The sequence below is a fragment of the Mytilus galloprovincialis genome, chromosome 4, assembly GCF_965363235.1.
Source record: "Mytilus galloprovincialis chromosome 4, xbMytGall1.hap1.1, whole genome shotgun sequence".
NCBI classification, from domain to species: domain Eukaryota; kingdom Metazoa; phylum Mollusca; class Bivalvia; order Mytilida; family Mytilidae; genus Mytilus; species Mytilus galloprovincialis.
The window spans coordinates 56543576-56564508 of NC_134841.1; the positions used below are offsets into that span (position 1 = coordinate 56543576).

Below are 20933 nucleotides of genomic sequence, written 5' to 3' on the forward strand. Positions count from 1 at the left end.
GTCCAAGACTTTGTTTATATAAACCTATGATATATTTTATAACAAGAATGTGTCCACAGTACACGGATGCCCCACTCACACTATCATTTTCTATGTTTAAAGGACTGTGAAATTGGAATAAATTCTCTAATTTGGTATTAAAATTAGAATGATCTTATCAAAGGAAACATGTATACTAAGTTTCAAGTTGATTGGACTTCTACTTTATCAAAAACTACCTTGACCAAAAACTTTAACCTGAAATTTGCACTATCATTTTCTATGTTCAGTGAACCGTAAAATTGGGGTCAAAACTCTAATTTGGCATTTAAATTAGAAAGATCATATCATAGGGCACATGTATACTAAGTTTCAAGTTGATTGGACTTCAACTTCATCAAAAACTACCTTGACCAAAAACTTTAACCTGAAATTTGCACTATCATTTTCTATGTTCAGTGAACCGTAAAATTGGGGTCAAAACTCTAATTTGGCATTTAAATTAGAAAGATCATATCATAGGGCACATGTATACTAAGTTTCAAGTTGATTGGACTTCAACTTCATCAAAAACTACCTTGACCAAAAACTTTAACCTGAAATTTGCACTATCATTTTCTATGTTCAGTGAACCGTAAAATTGGGGTCAAAACTCTAATTTGGCATTTAAATTAGAAAGATCATATCATAGGGCACATGTATACTAAGTTTCAAGTTGATTGGACTTCAACTTCATCAAAAACTACCTTGACCAAAAACTTTAACCTGAAGCCAAAAACTTTAACCTGAAATTTGCACTATCATTTTCTATGTTCAGTGAACCGTAAAATTGGGGTCAAAACTCTAATTTGGCATTTAAATTAGAAAGATCATATCATAGGGCACATGTATACTAAGTTTCAAGTTGATTGGACTTCAACTTCATCAAAAACTACCTTGACCAAAAACTTTAACCTGAAGCCAAAAACTTTAACCTGAAATTTGCACTATCATTTTCTATCAGTGAACCGTAAAATTGGGGTCAAAACTCTAATTTGGCATTTAAATTAGAAAGATCATATCATAAGGAACATGTGTACTAAGTTTCAAGTTGATTGGACTTCAACTTCATCAAAAACTACCTTGACCAAAAACTTTAACCTGAAGCGGGACAGACGGACGAACGGACGAACGAACAGACGGACGAACGGACGCACAGACCAGAAAACATAATGCCCCTAAATGGGGCATAAAAATCCGGCTAGGATTGTACACATAATAGCACTAACATGACAAGACTGATGCCTGATATTTCTATTTCCCCCAAAATGCATTCACTGGGGACAAAAACGAATGTTGTTCGAGTTCATTGTTCATATTCTTAAATTAAATTCAAATCAAACATGGCATTTTTTACATCAGGTTGATACATTTAGTGAAAGTATATTAACCACATTTTGTACAATTCCCTACAAACATTCACTTTACCTGATCACCAAAGTTCCACACATAATGAATTAATCCAAAGTTTGATGAATTTGTTTTGCTGAGTACATTTACAATAATCATGGTAGGATGATTTATCTCAGCTCCCCTTGGAATCTGTATATTAAGGTCTGTTATCTCATCTATAAAAAACACAAACATTTTGGTAACTTTGATATCAATATTTTTTTTTCGTACTTTACAACTCCTCCAGAAAAAGAAAATTACTTAAGACAGTTTTGACTGTTTTGTTAAGGCTGATTTGGTTTTCATACTCTCTCACTAATTATTTATGTTAAAAAAGAGGGACAAAAGATACCAGAGGTCAAACTCATAAATCAAAAATAAACAGACAACACCATGGCTAAAAATGAAAAAGACAAACAGATAAACACATGACAAAACAATGAAAACTAAAGAATAAGCAACACGAACCCAACAAAAACTAGGGTTGATCTCAGGTGCTCCAGGAGGGTAAGCAGATCCTGCTCCACATGTGGCACCCATGGTGTTGTTCATGCCATAACAAATCCGATAAATAGTCTAATTCAGTAGTTCACATTCATGAAGGGGAAGCTACTCTAACTTCTAGACTCAAGTTTACCTGATGAAGTTTTTTCCATAATTTTTTTTTTGTGAAAACATATCAATCTTGTTTTCTTTGCACGAACATAACAAGATTAATTCTACTTGAAAAATGTATATGTCAAAATAATATTCGATGTAATTTGTATTTCATCAAAATGTTAACTTTCAAAAATCAAAAGAAATGTATTTTTTCAATCATTACTTGTCAAAAAAAAATTTATGTCTTATTTCACATTTTTTCTGTGCAAGCACCTTTACCACCCTCATCTATCATAATTCATAAAGGGATCACTTATGTGTCTTTTCCCCTCATTCAGGGATTGATTGCTCTTTCTAAAATTATATAATTGATTTTTTGTCAAATATTCAAGTAGATGCTCTAAGTAGATAAAGCCATCATTTTCTATGTCTGAATAGGTTATCAATCATAACTAATGTGAAATATCACAGTACTGTATAATATCCAGAATTTTTGGCAGCTATTCACTATTTATAGAATTTCTGGGTGGTACCTCACTGGAGCGTCAAATCTACTGGCTCAGACAAAGGAGTAGGTTCAGTAAGACCCCTTTTTGGCCCCAAAATATAGCAGTTTTACAAATTTGTGAAAATGTAATCTTTTAGCTATTTGTTGGAAAGTGGAATGCTTCTGCTACATAAATATGGGCTGTTTTTGACAATACAATGCACATATATCGGGTACTATCATCATTAAGTCATGCTATATTACTGAAATCTTCAAAATTTTAGCACTTTAGTTATTTTTTAGACGGTTTCTGTCTTAAATGAAAGTGGCCGCATTCGTGTTCATTCATAATATTGAAATGTAAGTTGTATTTGATGATAATACATCATATATATAAAGGTTGAGGATGAACACGGATGCGGCCACTTTCATTTTTGACAAAAACCATCTGAAAAGTGACGTTTTTTGGCATATTTGATAGATTTTTCATATTTAAGCTTGAATCGGAGGGTTTTAAATGACTAAATCAGTTAAAATCTTTCACATACACTAACAGAATCAATTGAAATAGACACTTAAGTGTTTAAAAAGTGTCTAAAATCTTTCGTTAGATGAACTTGAAATTTGAGGCCAAAATTGGCCCTTACCGGACCTAGTCCTTTTGGCCACTCATGTTTTTTTAAAGAAAACATTCTACCTAAATTTATTCTATTGAGGCATTCTAGAATTGAAATTTTTGTGGACTGACTTTTTGGTTGATTCAATAAACTCTTACTTAAAGACAAACAAATGCCTCACCTTCAACTTTTATAAGTCTTGTACACGTAGCAACACCAACACTATTTTTAGCCACAACAGTTACTTGGTACTTTCCTGCTTTTGTGTATTTATGGGTCCTTGTTTTTGTTTTATCAAATCCCAGATCAATCAGAGGAGGTTTGCTGTCTCCAAAATCCCAGGTATATATAGTACTGTGGGTAGATCCCTGAAATTTACAAATAAGCTTTAGAAAGTCATATACAAGATTGTTTTACTATTATTAAAACTAACATGGTATAACAGATACACACACATATAACATGAAATTTGAGTTACAATGTGAATATAAATGGGTAAAGCAAGAGTGCAGAAAAATGTTTTAAAATGAATAGACTTACAGTATAAAATATTTTATAAAATGCTACCAACTAGTACACACTTTATTTAGGGGCCAGTTGAGGACCACTTCTGCGTAAGGGCCCCCTCCCCCCCCCCCCCCCTAAATCCGCCTATGCTCACTGTGTTGAAAACCAATTGGTGGCCTTTGGCAGTTGTCCGCTCTTTGGTCGGGTTGTCAATCTCTTTGACATATTCCCAATTACCATTCTCAATTTTTACTTTCAATTCTGTTTAATGAGAAATATTAATAACCAGATGCTCCGCAGGGCGCAGCTTTATACGACCACAGATGTCCAACACTGAGCAGTTGGGGCAAGTATGGGCACAACATTCCAGCTTGATACAGCTATGAATTTGAATTGTGATTAAATAGTTGAGACAGCATAGGTTTCTGATACAGAATGAATGTGGTCTAATGAACTTAAAAAAAAATTTGCTTTTGAGCAATACACTTTGCTAATCCCCTCAAAAAAAATATTCAAAGAAATCTGAAATGGGAAAAATTGTACCCCCCCCCTTTCCCCCAACTAATTCTTATTTACATCTTTGTTCCCACCCCAAAAATTTTCACCTCCCCCTTTCACTTATTCCAAAAATAATCTCAATTCAAATTTCTAATGTAGTTTTTAACAATAACTACTCATTTAAATACATCATAAAATATTAAAATATAAAATGACATACAGTCATGGTTAAAATTAATATTAATGAATAGTAACTTTTTTTTTTTTTTTACAGCTAATCATCTCAAGACAATCATCATTTCTTAATACATAATTTTCAAAATGTAAAAGAGGTAATCAAATATATATAAATAACAGTTTTCTTTAAGGGACAAGGTTCACTTATGGCACAAAATGGCCTAAAATATCAACTTTATCATGGAACACCAAAAAGATCACAATTTGGTAAGTAATTGGGTCTATTTCAAAAGTCTTAATGCTAAATAAATCAGTTCTTTTCATAAAAGTACATTATATTCTCCAGAGTAGGCCTATTTTGGGCATTTTGTCAAAATATGATGATTTTGTGCAATTTTAAAACCTAAAAGCGTTTGGAAAACCTTGGCCGCCACCTACGATCCAAAACGTTTTGTAGCCAAAAGATTCTAAATTTAATATAGAATTCATCAACATAAAAACTTTTTGGATCGTGGATGGCGGCAAAGCTTGTTTATGCAAAAAAAAATTTAAATTATGGAAAAATTTAACCAAAATTGACTAAAACTACAAATAATGTTTATTTAAGCTGGATAGGGACTTTTCGACTGAACATAATTTCACGCATGAATTACAATGCATACAAAAAGTACATTTCACCCAATTTCACCATTTTCCCTCTAAAATTTGGGTTTTAAGGCAAAATATTTTTTTTCCTTATCGATGACCTATGTTTTTTATTTTCTCATTCTTTGAAGCTATGTTTCAGCTTTTTATATTGCATTTTTGGACCAAGTGTCAGTCCGATAAATATATGTCTACACCTCTATTTTCCCTATCATTTCATTGAAAAAATGGTCCCTTTTACATACCTGTTTAAAAGTAAAATTTTGAGCCTAAATGGTTTGTGACCCCCTATTTTTTTTCGACCAATTTGATTCACTTTCTGTAAAGAATAAAATAACAAAATAAAACGGCACTTCTGATAGAAAATTTGAATAAACCTGAGCCACCTTAAGGGGTCATAGCTTCATAAATTTTAAAGGAAGGTGCCAAAAAAATATAATTTTTGCATAATAGTGTTATCATAAGAATTTTTTTTTGAAATTTGTAATTGTTTTGCCCGATTTAAAAAACATCAAAAATTAAGGGCAAGTTTTAACCCTTCGTGAACCTTCTCCTTTAAATTGGATTACCTCCCTTACACTGACTTAAATTGACTAAATTGTCCTTTATCCAGAAAAACCCTTGTTTTTCGCACTTTTTTTACCCTAATTGGTAAAAGATTTCAGCCATAACCATCCCTTTGTAGTATGGATGCTTGTGGTATAATTCATGAGAGATTTATACACTTAAACACAACAAGTTATTGTCTGGAAACCAGTAAATAGCTTGTTTTTGGCACTTTTATGGCCCCTAATTCCTGCATGAATGGGACAATAACCCTGAAGCTCAATCCCCGTCTTTCTGTTGTGATATGGAACTTTGTGATACAATGTCTGAGAGATCCATACTCTTACACACAAGTTATTGTCCAGAAACTACTGTACTAATATGCTTGTTTAGGCCCCTTTTGGGCCCTTTATTCTTAACTGTTGACACCATAGACCCCAAAATGAATCCAAACCTTTTACTTCTGGTACTAAAAATTGTGGTACAATTTCAGAGCAATTGAAATACTTATACACAAGTTATTATCCTGAAAGTAGAAAAATGCTTGTTTTGGAGCCCTTTTGGACCCCTTATTCCTAAACCAGTGGGACCATCATCCCCAAAATCAATCCCAGCCTTTCTTTTGTGGTATTGAAACTTCTTATTAAATTTCAAAGAGATCCATTCACGTTTACTAAAATTATTGTCCTGTAACCAAATGAGTCTTCGGAACAACACAGACAAGGACATCATACCATTATACGATCCAAAAAAAAATTTTGCGGTCGTTTAAAAATATTTGTTCCAAGTCCTTCATCCCTAAGAAGTAATAGAAAAATCAAAAATAAATGATGCTGAACAATAGTGTGTTCAAAGATTATTTGAAAGATTTTAATGGTTTACAAGAAGCAGATATAATATAAGAAGGATGACAATTAAGAAGCAAGACAACAGATACTACTACACTGATTCTTATGTATAATCCCTGCTAACTATACAACAAATAGAAACTATTGCATTCTTAAAATATTCAACTGGTCATAAATTTGAAATTGTTAAACCTAGTATAGATATGACATCCACACTTTTTCATACTTGTATTATTAAAGAAGAAGATTCTATGGTTACTAATACTATTTCACAATAGATAAATGAAGAGAATATGTTACTGTGGATTCATTGATTTTCATGAGTGTCAATTTTCTTGGTTTTATCTGAGACAACTATAACACAGAGATTGGTCACTGCCGATTTATCGTGTAATGTGAGTCTCCACATATTTAGTTACGTTATTTTAACGTAGTTCCGTATTTAACTGTAGTTTCGTATTTAACAGTAGCAGACGACATATATCACCACCAAATCACTGAGACTACTATAACAGTATCGAATATTATTTAAAAATAATTTAAAAACAAAATTGAATAAGTGGAAAAACGAAAATAAATTATTTATATCTTTGTTATCACTATTTATATCTAGATTTTAATTTTTAATCAGTTTATAGTTCGTTAATAAATTGTATTTATGCGGCACCTCTTGAAAATGCAAATGTGATTAATCTTATCCATCTTACAGTTAGGTACATTGTTTTGCTACGGGTCCGTTAATTGTATCTAATATACAAATATTTTACCTGTAAAGACAGGTAGTCTCAATAGCATGGGAGATGAATTTGTTTCACAGCTGGGTGCCCACAAGATACACGAGGCTCCGTTCATTGCAATAAACTTGTATACTTGTAAGGTATTTTTAAAGCTGAGTACCCAAGTTACATGTTTATTGCAGTAAACCTTGTCAATTACCGTCGTTGCACTTGAGGTAGGATTCAGGAGGGTATAAATGGGGTTTTATAAGGGCAAAAAAAATGTAGAGAATGGAGAAAAATGGACCGACAAATATAAAGAATAGAGAATAGAAACTAATTCGGTGTTAAAATTTAAAGAATAGAGAAAAATAACACAGAAATAATCAAATAAAATATTTTATTATAGTAAATAAAGAAACCCCACCTAGAACCTCCTTCCGATTATCCAGCGTAAATTTTATTTTTGAACCCATTTTTTTTTTCGGTTTCAACCCCTTTCTCTTTTGTCTTTTTTTTTTAATTTCCAGTTTGATAATAAGGTGTGCGGTTTATTCCTGATCACATAGACATTGCTTTCTAAAGATTCAGCTAATCAGGATGCCTTTCATAGTCAGTAATACATGATAATTAAAAGATTTCCTTTTTCAATCAATTTAGATCAAGATTTTGCAAACAATGTAATTAGCGGCAATTACAGTAGAGACACAAAATTTCATTATAAAAGTCAAATGAATAATTTCCTTAGGTAATAGATCAGAAAAGAGGTTATAACTTCACATAAGCTAAACTGGACCTCTGCTGTTGTTTCAATCTTCAATCATATCGAAGTATCAATCAGCCAGTTGACACATAAGCCATACAAATTGAAATTATGAATAAATGTTTCCCCAAAATCGCCGTCATTTTTAAATTCACAATGACTTTTTTTTTTATCTTGGGATGATAGTGATCTCAATTCTTGATCTTTAACTGGGTGATTATACTGCATCAGATATTGAATCTGACGATGACTACGTCTCTGCTGCAAAAAAACTACAAAAGAAGCGGAGACCACTAGTGCTTCTCAATCGAAACGTCAAGCTATATATCAGTGCCCCGAGTGTCACAATACATATTCTTCCGTTACTGGTTTCCTTGGCCGTTTAGGAACCAGATGCTCCGCAGGGCGCAGCTTTATACGACCGCAGAGGTTGAACCCTGAACGGTTGGGACAAGTATGGACACAACATTCAAGCTGGATTCAGCTCTAAATTTGGATTGTGGTTAAATAGTTGACACAGCATAGGTCTCGGACACAGAATGAATGTGGTCTAATGAACTTAAAATAATTTTTTTGCCTTTGAGCAATTCACTATGCTGTTGAATATTAATCCTCTCAAAAAAATGTTTGAAGAAATTTTCTTTTTATTTATGAAATCTAATGAGAAAAATTTACCCCCCCCCCCTTTTTTTTCACATGCCCCTATCCATTTTTCCAAAACTGATCTCAATTCAAATTTCTAATGGAGTTTGAAACAATAACTAATAATTTAAATACATCATAAAATATTAAAATATAACAAAAGGTGCTTGTTATCACTGAATGGTAAAGATTGTTTTAATTTATCAGTTGGTAGTAAAAGTGAATATACATTGTATATTGTATAAAACAATGATTTAAGTTGATTCAACTACTATTCTGGACAAAGAAAGATAACTCCAATCAATTGAAAATTTCTTGCTATTGCACAATATTGTGCAATTAGATATTTCTTGCTATTGCGCAATACTGTGCAATTGAAAATTTCTTGCTATTGCACAATACTGTGCAATTGAAGATTTTTTGCTATTGCTGAATACTGTGCAATTGAAAATTTCTTGCTATTGCACAATACTTAATATAATAATTTTGGATCCTGATTTGAACCAACTTGAAAACTGGACCAATAATCAAAAATCTATGTACATGTTTAGATTCAGCATATCAAAAAAGCCCAAGAATTCAATTTTTGTTAAAATCAAACTTAGTTTAATTTTGGACCCTTTGGACTTTGATGTAGACCAATTTGAAAACGGGACTAAACATTTTAGAATCTACATACACAGTTAGATTTGGCATTTCAAAGAACCCCAATTATTCAATTTTTGATGAAATCAAACAAAGTTTAATTTTGGACCCCGATTTGGACCAACTTGAAAAATGGGCCAATAATCAAAAATCTAAGTACATTTTTTGATTCAGCATATCAAAGAACCCCAGGGATTCAATTTTTGTTGAAATCAAACTAAGTTTAATTTTGGACCCTTTGGACCTTAATGTAGTCCAATTTGAAAATGGGACCAAAAATTAAGAATCTACATACACAGTTAGATTCGGCATATCAAAGAACCCCAATTATTCAATTTTTGATGAAATCAAACAAAGTTCAATTTTGGACCCTTTGGGCCCCTTATTCCTAAACTGTTGGAACCAAAAATCCCCAAATCAAACCCAACCTTCCTTTAGTGGTCATAATCCTTGTGTTTAAATTTCATAGATTTCTATTTACTTATACTAAAATTATGGTGCGAAAACCAAAAATAATGCTTACTTGGGCCTCTTTTTGGCCCCTAATTCCTAAACTGTTCAGACCTCAACTCCCAAAATCAATCCCAACCTTCCTTTTGTGGTCATAAACCTTGTGTTTAAATTTCATTGATTTCTATTTACTTATACTAAAGTTATTGTGCGAAAACCAAGAATAATGCTTATTTGGGCCCTTTTTGGCCCCTTATTCCTGAAATGTTGGGACCAAAACTCCCAAAATCAATCCCAACCTTTCTTTTGTGGTCATAAACCTTGTGTTAAAATTTCATAGATTTCTATTCACTTTTACTAAAGTTAGAGTGCGAAAATTAAAAGTATTCGGACGACGACGACGCCAACGCCAACGTCATACCAATATACGACCAAAAAATTTTCAGTTTTTGCGGTCGTATAAAAAGCAGTCTAATCAAGATAAAAGGTAGGTAATAAGTCTCTCCTCAGAGACCAAACAATACAGAAGTAAACTTACGGAATTCTGAAATCGAACTGCTTAGAACAATGACCAAAAGCCATACCATAGTGAGCTACATAAATAAGATGAAGATAGTACATGTATATTGTTGTTTCCAAATCTTGTGTTTAATGGCAACATTTACAACGAAATGCTTTATATAAACAGGAATTGTCTAGAACAAAAACAACAATTTTGAATTAAAAATGAAAATCCTTTTTTCAATTTGATCAATGAAAAGTATGGTGAAGAATTGTCAAATTTCAATTTCTAAGCTAAATGAGAGCGTCAGTGGCAAACATTTCTTGAATATGGGGTTCATTGCGTTTTTACAAAATCTTTATGAGATCTTATGACGTACATTATAATTTTTTGTACCCTAGTGATTGAAGTTGTCTAAAACTCAATTTAATTTGTAATATTGTTTTCGTTGACAATTTCCAAATATTACCACGCCTCAACTGATGAAGTATTTTTAATGAAGTGTATTTCTTGGTGTACCAAATCTAGTTATATACCATTAAATGTATAGTGCGGTTCCAGGTTTAATGACACAAGATGTTCTATATGAAGAAAACTTACAAGTTGTATGACTAAATAATCAATATATCTAACAAATTATATCTATGTTTACATGTGTGTAAACAACGAGATTTTTTCAACACGAGAAATATGGACCCTCTTCCGTAAACCCAAACAAGGAGCAATCTGCCAACAGTTTTCCATGTGAAAATTCTGAGAAGCAAAAACATTGCAGAATGTATAAAGATGTAGCAAGGTCAGATCTAAACAAGAAAATTGAATATGATAGCATATGATGATGTCACCCTTTCAATTTAAATTCGATTCACAACTGCTGTCAAATATTTCATGTACAGTCAATCTGATGATCCCGAAATGAACATTTTACAACTTGTTTAAAGTTAGTTCTGATTGTGTTGTTACACCTATATCTCAAGTCAGGATACTGTTTTTCAGTGGTTGGGTTTGGTTCATGTCTGTCATATCTGATTTTTTGTAAATCGCTTTGTTAATGTAGACTTTTCGTTTTCTCTACTGAAATATATCAACATCTCCTCTTTTAATAATATTAGTATTGCTTAAAGTGGTTATCCCTTTAATATATCAAGATGTGTGGTTACTTGTGTGTTTTTAGCATTGAACTGTCATTAAGACTGAGCATGTTAGTAAAGGAGTAGGTTCAGTAAGATCCTATTTTGGCCCCAAAATAAAGCAGTTTTGCAAAATTGTGAAAATGTTATCTTTTAGATATTTATTGGAAAGTAGAATGTTTCTGCTACACAAATATGAGCTGTTTTTGACAATACAATGCACATATATTGGGTACTAATATCATTAAGTCATGCTAAATTACTAAAATCTTCACAATTTTATCATTTTAGTTAAATTTTAGACAGTTTCCGTCTTAAATGAGAGTGGCTGCATTCGTGTTCATTCATGATATTGAAATGTAAGTTGCATTTAATGATAATACATAACATATATAAAGGTTGAGGATGAACACGGATGCCGCCACTTTCATTTTTGACAAAAAACATCTGAAAAGTGACTTTTTTTGCATATTTGATAGAATTTTCATATTTAAGCTTGAATCGGAGGGTTTTCCATGTCAGACTTAATCAGTTAAAATATGTCACATAAACTAACTGAATCAATTGAAATAGACACTTAAGTGTTCAAAAAGTGTCCAAAATCTTTCGTTAGATGAACCTGAAATTTGAGGCCAAAATCGGCCCTTACCGGACCTTCTCCTTTATGCAATCCAGTCATAGAAATCATAGGCATATTAAAATAAACATGAATATCAAAATACATAAATATTTATTTCTCCATATACTGAGACAAGCATAACAATATGACCATGAAATTCTATAATAATAATTATTTTTTTCAATTGGTCCAGTAGGGTTCTTTTCCCTTTTCCTATATCTTTATTAAACCTTCTTCCAATGCTCAATTTCTTTCTGTGAGGCATTACTTATCCTACAACAAAGAATATTATATTAGAATAAAAGAAATAACCTTTCAATTTTATTCCATATGAAATTCATTATTCTACGACAAAAAGATATTTATCAAAAAAATTATACTGATAAAGCAGACCAAGTGCATGTACTTCAGGATATCATGTTTATAGTATTAAAAACAGACTCTCTATGCAGACATGGCTTCAAACATTCATGGCATAAAATTATTTTTCTAACAAGTAAAGACTGCTTTTATTTTATCAACAGAACCAAATATAAGTCTGAATTTCTTAAACTAACAATATAAATGAACCTATCATTCGATATCAGACCTCGTGTTGTTTATGCACCTTGTCAATCCAGCTTGTCACGTGTGATTCTCAATTATGCACCGGAACTGTCACGATACAGAAAAAATGGTATTTCATAAAATTACAAATTTTACATAATTACAACGGATTATTACTAAGGCTTGTATTGAAATATCCGGGAAACAGATTGTTCATCTGAAATATAAGTTATGGTCGAGTTTGTCATTGACCCAGTCCCATAGACTGGTAAAAATTCGAGATTACCTTCCGATTTAGTCAGTAAATTCAAGTCTATAACTGCACTTTTTTTCTATTAAAAGTGATTATAAACAAACAATAATGATTATTTTAAATGTTATATTCACACTTACCGAAATATAAACCTCTTTAAACATCTACATTCTCTAATTAATTATTTTTCTTCATCAGTCAAAGATGGCGGATTTTTCCATCTTGTCAAACTCATCAGATCACGTGACTCGGACGTTATCGATGACACAAAAATACTTACAATTTGACTGGTCAGTACAGGAAGTGACCAATCTCTGTGTTATAGTAGTCTCAGGTTTTATGAAAACACTTTTCATGGATATTTGATTTTGTGGTTTTGTCAATTTCTTCATACAAGCCAATATAAAATTTGTAACTTGTTGAACATTTAGATTCGTGGTTCATAGGTACCAACAAAACCCATGAAAATTTATTTCCAACAAATAAAAATGAATCCACAGTATGTATTGATAGGAATATACAGAAGGAGGCATGAAAGGTAAGATAAACGGAAGCAAGACTGTTAACGACTTTGTTTCGCCATCTTTACAAAAAGAATTATATATATTTCTCAACATATTTCTTGATATAAGAGTAATTTATCTCAATGTGGATTCAACTGAAAGCACATCTTAATCAGTTATGAGCATGATAAGTGTAAGCTTTTCCATATAAATAATACATATCAGCATATAATTTTGTTCTTCTTTAATACTTGTAAATATTTATAAAAGGACTTTGCATGCATAAGAAGTTTACATAAAGATTCCATGCACTGAAGAAGCTACTGTAGGTTTTTGCATAAGTACCTGGATCATAATAAACTGTTAGCTCTGAAAATATTTCATGTAGAAATACTTGAACTTTTGAAAGTAAAATTAGGTTTACTTACTAATATACTTTTCTAAAGTTGAACAAATTTAAATCAACAAACCATGAAAGATCCTTAAGGGTAGTCAAGGTTGCTAAAAAAACTCTTACTTTAATCTACTATTTAAAACATTTGACAAAATTCATATTGCTTCCCTTTTTATTTAAGGAAGTTCACTACTCAATTTCAAAATAACAAGCTTTTGAAAAGACTATTATAAATTAAAGGAACTAAAAAAGTAGAAAAAAATAGGGGTCTGCGTGCTTGTTTTCGAGATAAAAGCAATTGAAAATTTGGCTGGGAATAATTCTCTCTAGACTTTTCATACATTTAATCATTGGCACGTTTTTTCTTTCAGAAATGTTGAAAAAAGTAACAAGGATTTTATTAGATTTTTCAAGGATAGCATTTTAAACTATATGTTATCAAATTCTGAAAAGAAAAGCTGGGGTTAATGGACAAACTTTTAAAATGACACAACATAGATAAAATCAGAGGATTCCTAATGTCTGGCAAAAATTCTAAAACAAGACGAGTGAAAATCCTTAAAGGGGCACTAGTTACGAGATATATAAAAAATTATATTTTTTGTTCAATCATTAATGGAATAGAAATTGTGAAATAATAATTCACTTTTAGCAGCCGGGTTAATTTTGTCAAAGTAAGCGAAGAAACATTGATAATGTATTATTCACATGGAAGTGAATAATTCGACCTCATTAAATCCGTATTCATGTGAACTTCAATTTAACCCCTTAGCTAGTGATGGATAACATGTGAATTGTGTGTGTATATTTATATAAAGGAAAAGTATGTCAACATTGAAAGTTAAACAAAGGTAAAGCGTTTTCTTTACTTATTCGATCCACAAAAATTAAACAATCATTGAAAAATCCAATTACATAAGTTCGCTTTATCTATTTATATCTTTATTTATGTTTATATCATTTATATGGTCATTGGAAGTATTCGGAGGCCAACTCGATAATTAATTAGATGGCGTCTAGATTAAAAATCACACGAAACGAAGCTACCTATTCTCGAGACTATGCCATGTAAATTGCTTATTTTATACTTTTTATGATTTGGATAAATGTTTTACATTGTTATTAATCAAATACATGTACTAGAATTTTAGTCAAATCGGTGACCATGAATTTGACAGCTAGACAGCTTTAAACAGGATCATTATTCTCTGTCTTTATAATTTATAAGGGAAGCACCTGTAATAGCCTGCCATAATTTAACATTTATATGTGGATTAACTTTCCAACTTTAAAGAAATCAACTTCCATTACATCTATCTTTGTGTTAAGGATTCATCTCCTTTATTTCTATTAACCTGGAGGCAGTATAATGTTTATAATAGTACAACTTAGGAATAATCATTCACATGAGATTTTCAGGGATATGGAGGTACCAGGGTTAAGATGTATGCTAAATTGTGTAGATCTAAAACGCAATTCTAAGCAGGATTTTTTCCTTAATTCTAAACCTTTTGTAAAATATCTACTTGCATTGTAGTTTTTTTTATATAAGAATTAGATTTCTTAAAGTCATCAAAAATAAAAATTTTAACTGCTTAACATAATTGAACAGGTGCTCCAATTACATAAGGTGACTCTACATCAATGTTTTCTCTATGACTTTTACCACTATAAACCTGGAAATGTCATGGTGAATTTATCTCATAAATTTCACAGTACATTGGTTGTCTGTAGTTTAAAAGCATAGAAATAAACCCTGTAATTCTGTAACAATTGTATAGAAAGGTATGAATACCAGAAACCAGATGCATTTAATGTACAAAATCATGTAAAAAAGCTTATATGGCTTGTTTACTTCCAGTCATTTCAAAAAACAATTAAATTTTACCTTAACTTGAGAAAGTTTGAAGACAATAGATGATCCTGTAGCTACTGTATCATGTTCTATGCTTAGTGACAATCCCTCTGGTTTATATACAGGACAACTGATATTTAACAGTTCGTACTTCCCAGAGTTCTCTACACCACCGACACATTTATTGGATGCTATCTTTCTGTACCTGTAATTATTATTAGTTTCAAAATTAAAGGTGACCATCAGCTCCCAAAATTTTGCGATGTTTAATATCATTGGTGTAATTTTCAATAATTTTAACCCAAATTTTAAATTTCATTGAATTGTGTAAACACAGTTATTCTTGAATTCTCATAAATTGATAATTGATTTTAAACTTTACAGAAGTTGATTACATTAAGTATACTGATATCAATGATATTTGATCGTACCAGCTTGGTCAAATGGTTCACAACAATGAATAAAGAATAAAAAGTCATTAATTGCATAAGAATGGTATGAATTGTCATTAGGGTAGGGACTCTTTGTCCTCTGAGTTTGGTTTTTTGTAATTTTACTTTTTGCTACAAACTATCCCTATATCATCCATTTAAACCAGATGCTCCACTGGGCGCATCTTTATATGACCGCAGAGGTTGAACAATGAACGCTTGGGGCAAGTATGGACACAACATTCAAGCTGGATTCAGCTCTGAATTTGGATTGTGATTAAATAGTTGACACAGCATAGGTTTCTGACACAGAATGAATGTGGTCTAATGAACTTAAACATTTTTTTTTGCCTTTGAGCAATTCACTATGCTGTTGAATATTAATCCTTGTTTGAAGAAATTTTCTTTTTATTTATGAAATCTGAAATGAGAAAAATTTACCTCCCCCCCCCCCCCCCCCCCATTTTTTATTTCACATCCCCCTTTCCCTTTTTCCAAAACTGATCTCAATTCAAATTTCTAATGGAGTTTGCAACAATAACTACTCATTTAAATACATCATAAATTATTAAAATGTAAAATAAAGTGCTTATTATCACTGAATGGTAAAGATTGTTTCAATTTATCAGTTGGTAGTAAAAGTGAATATACATTGTATATTGTATAAAACAATGATTTAAGTTGATTCAACTACTATTCTGGACAAAGAAAGATAACTCCAATTGAAAATTTCTGGCTATTGCACAATATTGTGCAATTAGATATTTCTTGCTATTGCGCAATACTGTGCAATTGAAAATATTTGCTATTGCACATTTCTTGCTATTGCGCAATACTGTGAATAGTGCTTAAAAACCAAGAATAGTGCTTATTTTGGGCCCTTTTTTGGCCCCTAATTCCTAAACTGTTGGAACCTAAACTCCTTAAATCAATCCCAACCTTCCTTTTGTGGTCATAAACCTTGTGTCAAACTTTCATAGATTTCTAGTTACTTAAACTAAAGTAATAGTGCAAAAACCAAGAATATGCTTATTTGGGCCCTTTTTTGGCCCCTTATTCCTAAACTGTTGGAACCAAAACTCCCAAAATCAATCCCAACCTTTCTTTTGTGGTCATAAACCTTGTGTCAAAATTTCATAGATTTCTATTAACTAAAACTTAAGTTATAGTGCGAAAACCAAGAAAATGCTTATTTGGGCCCTTTTTGGCCCCTAATTCCTAAAATGTTGGGACCAAAACTCCCAAAATCAATCCCAACCTTCCTTTTGTGGTCATAAACCTTGTGTTTAAATTTCATAGATTTCTATTCACTTTTACTAAAGTTAGAGTGCGAAAAACTAAAAGTATTCGGATGACGACGACGCCAAAGTGATACCAATATACGACCAAAAAATTTTCAATTTTGGCGGTCGTATAAAAACTAAGTTCATGTTTAGATTCAGCATATCAAAGAACCCCAATAGTTCAATTTTTGTTAAAATCAAACTAAGGTTTATTTTAGACCCTTTGGACCTTAATGTAGACCAATTTGAAAACAGGACCAACAAGGATGTGTCCATAGTATACGGATGCCCCACTCGCACTATCATTTTCGATGTTCACTGGACTGTGAAATTAGGGTCAAAACAAGAATGTGTCCCAAGTACAAGAATGCCCGACTCGCACTATCATTTTCTATGTTCAGTTGACCGTGAAATTTGGGTAAACCCTCTAATTTGGCATTAAAATTAAAAAGATCATATCATAGGGAACATGTATACTAAGTTTGAAGTTGATTGGACTTCAACTTCATCAAAAACTACCTTGACCAAAAACTTTAACCTGAAGCGGGACAGACGGATGGACGGACGAACGTACGAACAGACGCACAGACCAGAAAACATAATGCCCCTCTACTATCGTAGGTGGGGCATAAAAATTAAGAATCTAAATACACGGTTAGATTTGGCATATCAAAGAACCCCCATAGTTTAATTTTTGATGAAACCAAACAAAGTTTAATTTTGGACCCTTTTGGCCCCTAATTCATAAACTGTTAGTACCAAAACTCCCAAAATCAATCCCAACCTTTATTTTGTGGTCATAAACCTTGTGTTAAAATTTCATAGATTTCTATTTATTTATACTAGAGTTATTGTGCGAAAACCAAGAAAAATGCTTATTTGGGCCCTTTTTTGGCCCCTAATTCTTAAACTGTTGGGACCAAAACTTCAAAAATCAATCCAAACCTTCCTTTTGTTGTCATAAACCTTGTGTTTGAATTTCATAGATTTCTATTAACTTATACTAAAGTTATAGTGCGAAAACCCAATCTCTTCGGACGACGACGACGACACCAATGTCATACCAATATATGACCACAAAAATTTTGCAGTCGTATAAAAAGTACTAGGTATTAAGTCACTCAAATTATATCTTCCCCATTATCATTTTTATAGGGATACTTTAAATAACTGTTGGTCATTTAATAACTTTCCCAGGATGAGTATATCAAATAGATGTCTGTGCGAGAAGAGTGCTAAATTATCAATATAGAGGAAGTTTAAAACATGAATAGAAGACTTAAAGTATCCAATCAGTAATCATACCCCTGACTTCTTATGTAAAAATCTCCCTCGACACAGTGATGGTTAATTCTAGAGTCATCAAACCAATCTGCCCTCTGACAAATGTGTCTGTTGATATCTTCTGGTTCATACCCATAATCACTGTAACATAAAATACACATATACAATTAACATCCAACCAATATCTAATAAACCTCCCAACCCATGTATAACAAGCATTTTGTGAGTATTGCATGGCAATACATAGTCCCCTACCTATTAAAAATTCATTGTAATGGAACAAAATTCTAACTTTGATTTATAACTTGTCAAGGTGTAAGCTACATAAAATAACAAACAAATCTACCACTCTAATACTCTTTAAACAATTTACTAAAGAAAAGGAAAAGAAAAACAAAATGTCATTTATCTTTATTCAATGTCTTTTACAAATCTTTTTAAAACAAGAGTGCACATGCAAATAAAACCTGTGCCACAGACATAAAGATCATAAAATATTTCCATACACCAAATATAGTTCACCTATTGCATGTAGTATTAGAAAAATAGACCAAAACTCACAAGAGTGCACACGCTGAAATGTCTCGCCTTCTATACTAATCATTGATATTATGTTGATAGTCCTAAGTATAAAGCTAAGCTTTATTACAACTGTCACATAAACTTAACATTAACCAAGATAACTAAATAAAGACCAATAAACCTTGAAAAAGAGGTCCAGGTCAGATGAACCATGCCAGGCAGACAGGTACAGCTAACAATGCTTCTATACAACATATATAGTTGACACATTACTTATAGTTTAAGAAAAATAGACCAAAACACAAAAACTTAACACTGTGCAATGAACCGTGAAAATGAGGTCACGGTTAAATAAAACCTGCTCGACTGACATAAAGATCATAAAATATTTCCATACACCAAATATAGTTGACCTATGGCATATATAGCATTAGATAAAAAGACCAAAAATCAAAAACTTAACTTTGACCACTGAACCATGAAAATGAGGTCAAGGTCACATGACATCTGCCCGCTAGATATGTACACTTAACAATCATTTCATACAACAAATATAGTAGACCTATTGCATATGGTATGAGAAAAACAGACCAAAACACAAAAATTTAACTATAACCACTGAACCATGAAAATGAGGTCAAGGTCAGATGACACCTGCCAGTTGGACATGTACACCTTACAGTCCTTCCATACACCAAATATAGTAGCCCTATTGCTTATAGTATCTAACATATGGACTTGACCACCAAAACTTAACCTTCTTCACTGATCCATGAAATGAGGTTGAGGTCAAGTGAAAACTGTCTGACAGACACGAGGACCTTGCAAGGTACGCACATATCAAATATAGTTATCCTATTACTTATAATAAGAGAGAATTCAGCATTACAAAAAATTTGAACTTTTTTTTCAAGTAGTCACTGAACCATGGAAATGAGGTCAAGGACATTGGACATGTAACTGACGGAAACTTCGTAACATGAAGCATCTATATACAAAGTATTAAGCATCCAGGTCTTCCACCTTCTAAAATATAAAGCTTTTAAGAAGTGAGCTAACGCCGCCGCCGTAGCCGCCATAGCCAACGCCGCCGCCGGATCACTATCCCTATGTCGAGCTTTCTGCAACAAAAGTTGCAGACTCGACAAAAAACTTAACTTTTGACCACTGAACCATGAAAATGAGGTCAAGATCAGATGACACCTGTCAGCTAGACATGTACACCTTACAATCATTCCATACACCAAATACAGAAGACCTATTGCATACAGTATGAGAAAAACAGACCAAAACACAAAACCTTAAATGTAACTACTGAACCATGAAAATGCCAGTTGGACATGTACACCTTACAGTCCTTCCATTCACCGATTATACTAGACCTATTGTTTATCTGAGATATGGACTTAACCACCAAAACTTAACCTTGTTCACTGATCCATGAATTGAGGTCGAGGTCAAGTGAAAACTCTGACGGGCTTGAGGACCTTGCAAGGTACGCACATACCAAATATAGTTATCCTCTTACTTATAATAAGACAGAATTTTACATTACAAAAAATCTTAACTTTTTTTTCAAGTAGTCACTGAACCATTGAAAATGAGGTGAAGGACATTGGACATGTGACTGACAGAAACTTCGTAACATGAGGCATCCATATACAAAGTATGAAGCATCCAGGTCTTCCACCTTCTAAAATATAAAGCTTTTAAGAAGTTAGCTAACGCTATCCCTATTTCGAGCTTTCTGCGACTATTAGGCTCAACAAAAATGAGTTATTTCCCATTGAACAGATATCAAATAATTAATTAAGTATTTCATCAAAAATTTAATTCTAGGGAAAGGGCTTCAACTGAACAAGGAAAAAAGCTAAAATCGTGATAATCAAATTTGACCTGTAACTTGTCGTGAAAAAACAATAAATCAAATATCAAATCAATATCTTCAAGCATGAAGAAAAAAAGTGTGGAAAACTAATTTGCAGGTAAGACAGATGGACAAATGGACAGATTGCAAACCTTAACTCTAACACGTGAACAACAAGAGTAAAACTAAATGC

At 32.2% G+C, this 20933-nt stretch overlaps 1 protein-coding gene across 2 annotated transcripts in view; it reads right to left on the reverse strand.

The window, feature by feature from the left end:
- Positions 1 to 20933, reverse strand: part of LOC143072497 (VPS10 domain-containing receptor SorCS3-like) — a 137828-nt gene that overhangs the window by 45525 nt on the left and 71370 nt on the right. For both annotated transcript variants that reach the window (XM_076247439.1, XM_076247441.1), the window contains 4 exons: positions 18373 to 18492; positions 15387 to 15558; positions 3296 to 3482; positions 1447 to 1586 (listed from right to left, as the gene is read on the reverse strand). In XM_076247439.1, the coding sequence (XP_076103554.1) occupies positions 1447 to 1586; positions 3296 to 3482; positions 15387 to 15558; positions 18373 to 18492 (619 nt within the window). The remainder of the gene's footprint in view (positions 1 to 1446; positions 1587 to 3295; positions 3483 to 15386; positions 15559 to 18372; positions 18493 to 20933) is intronic.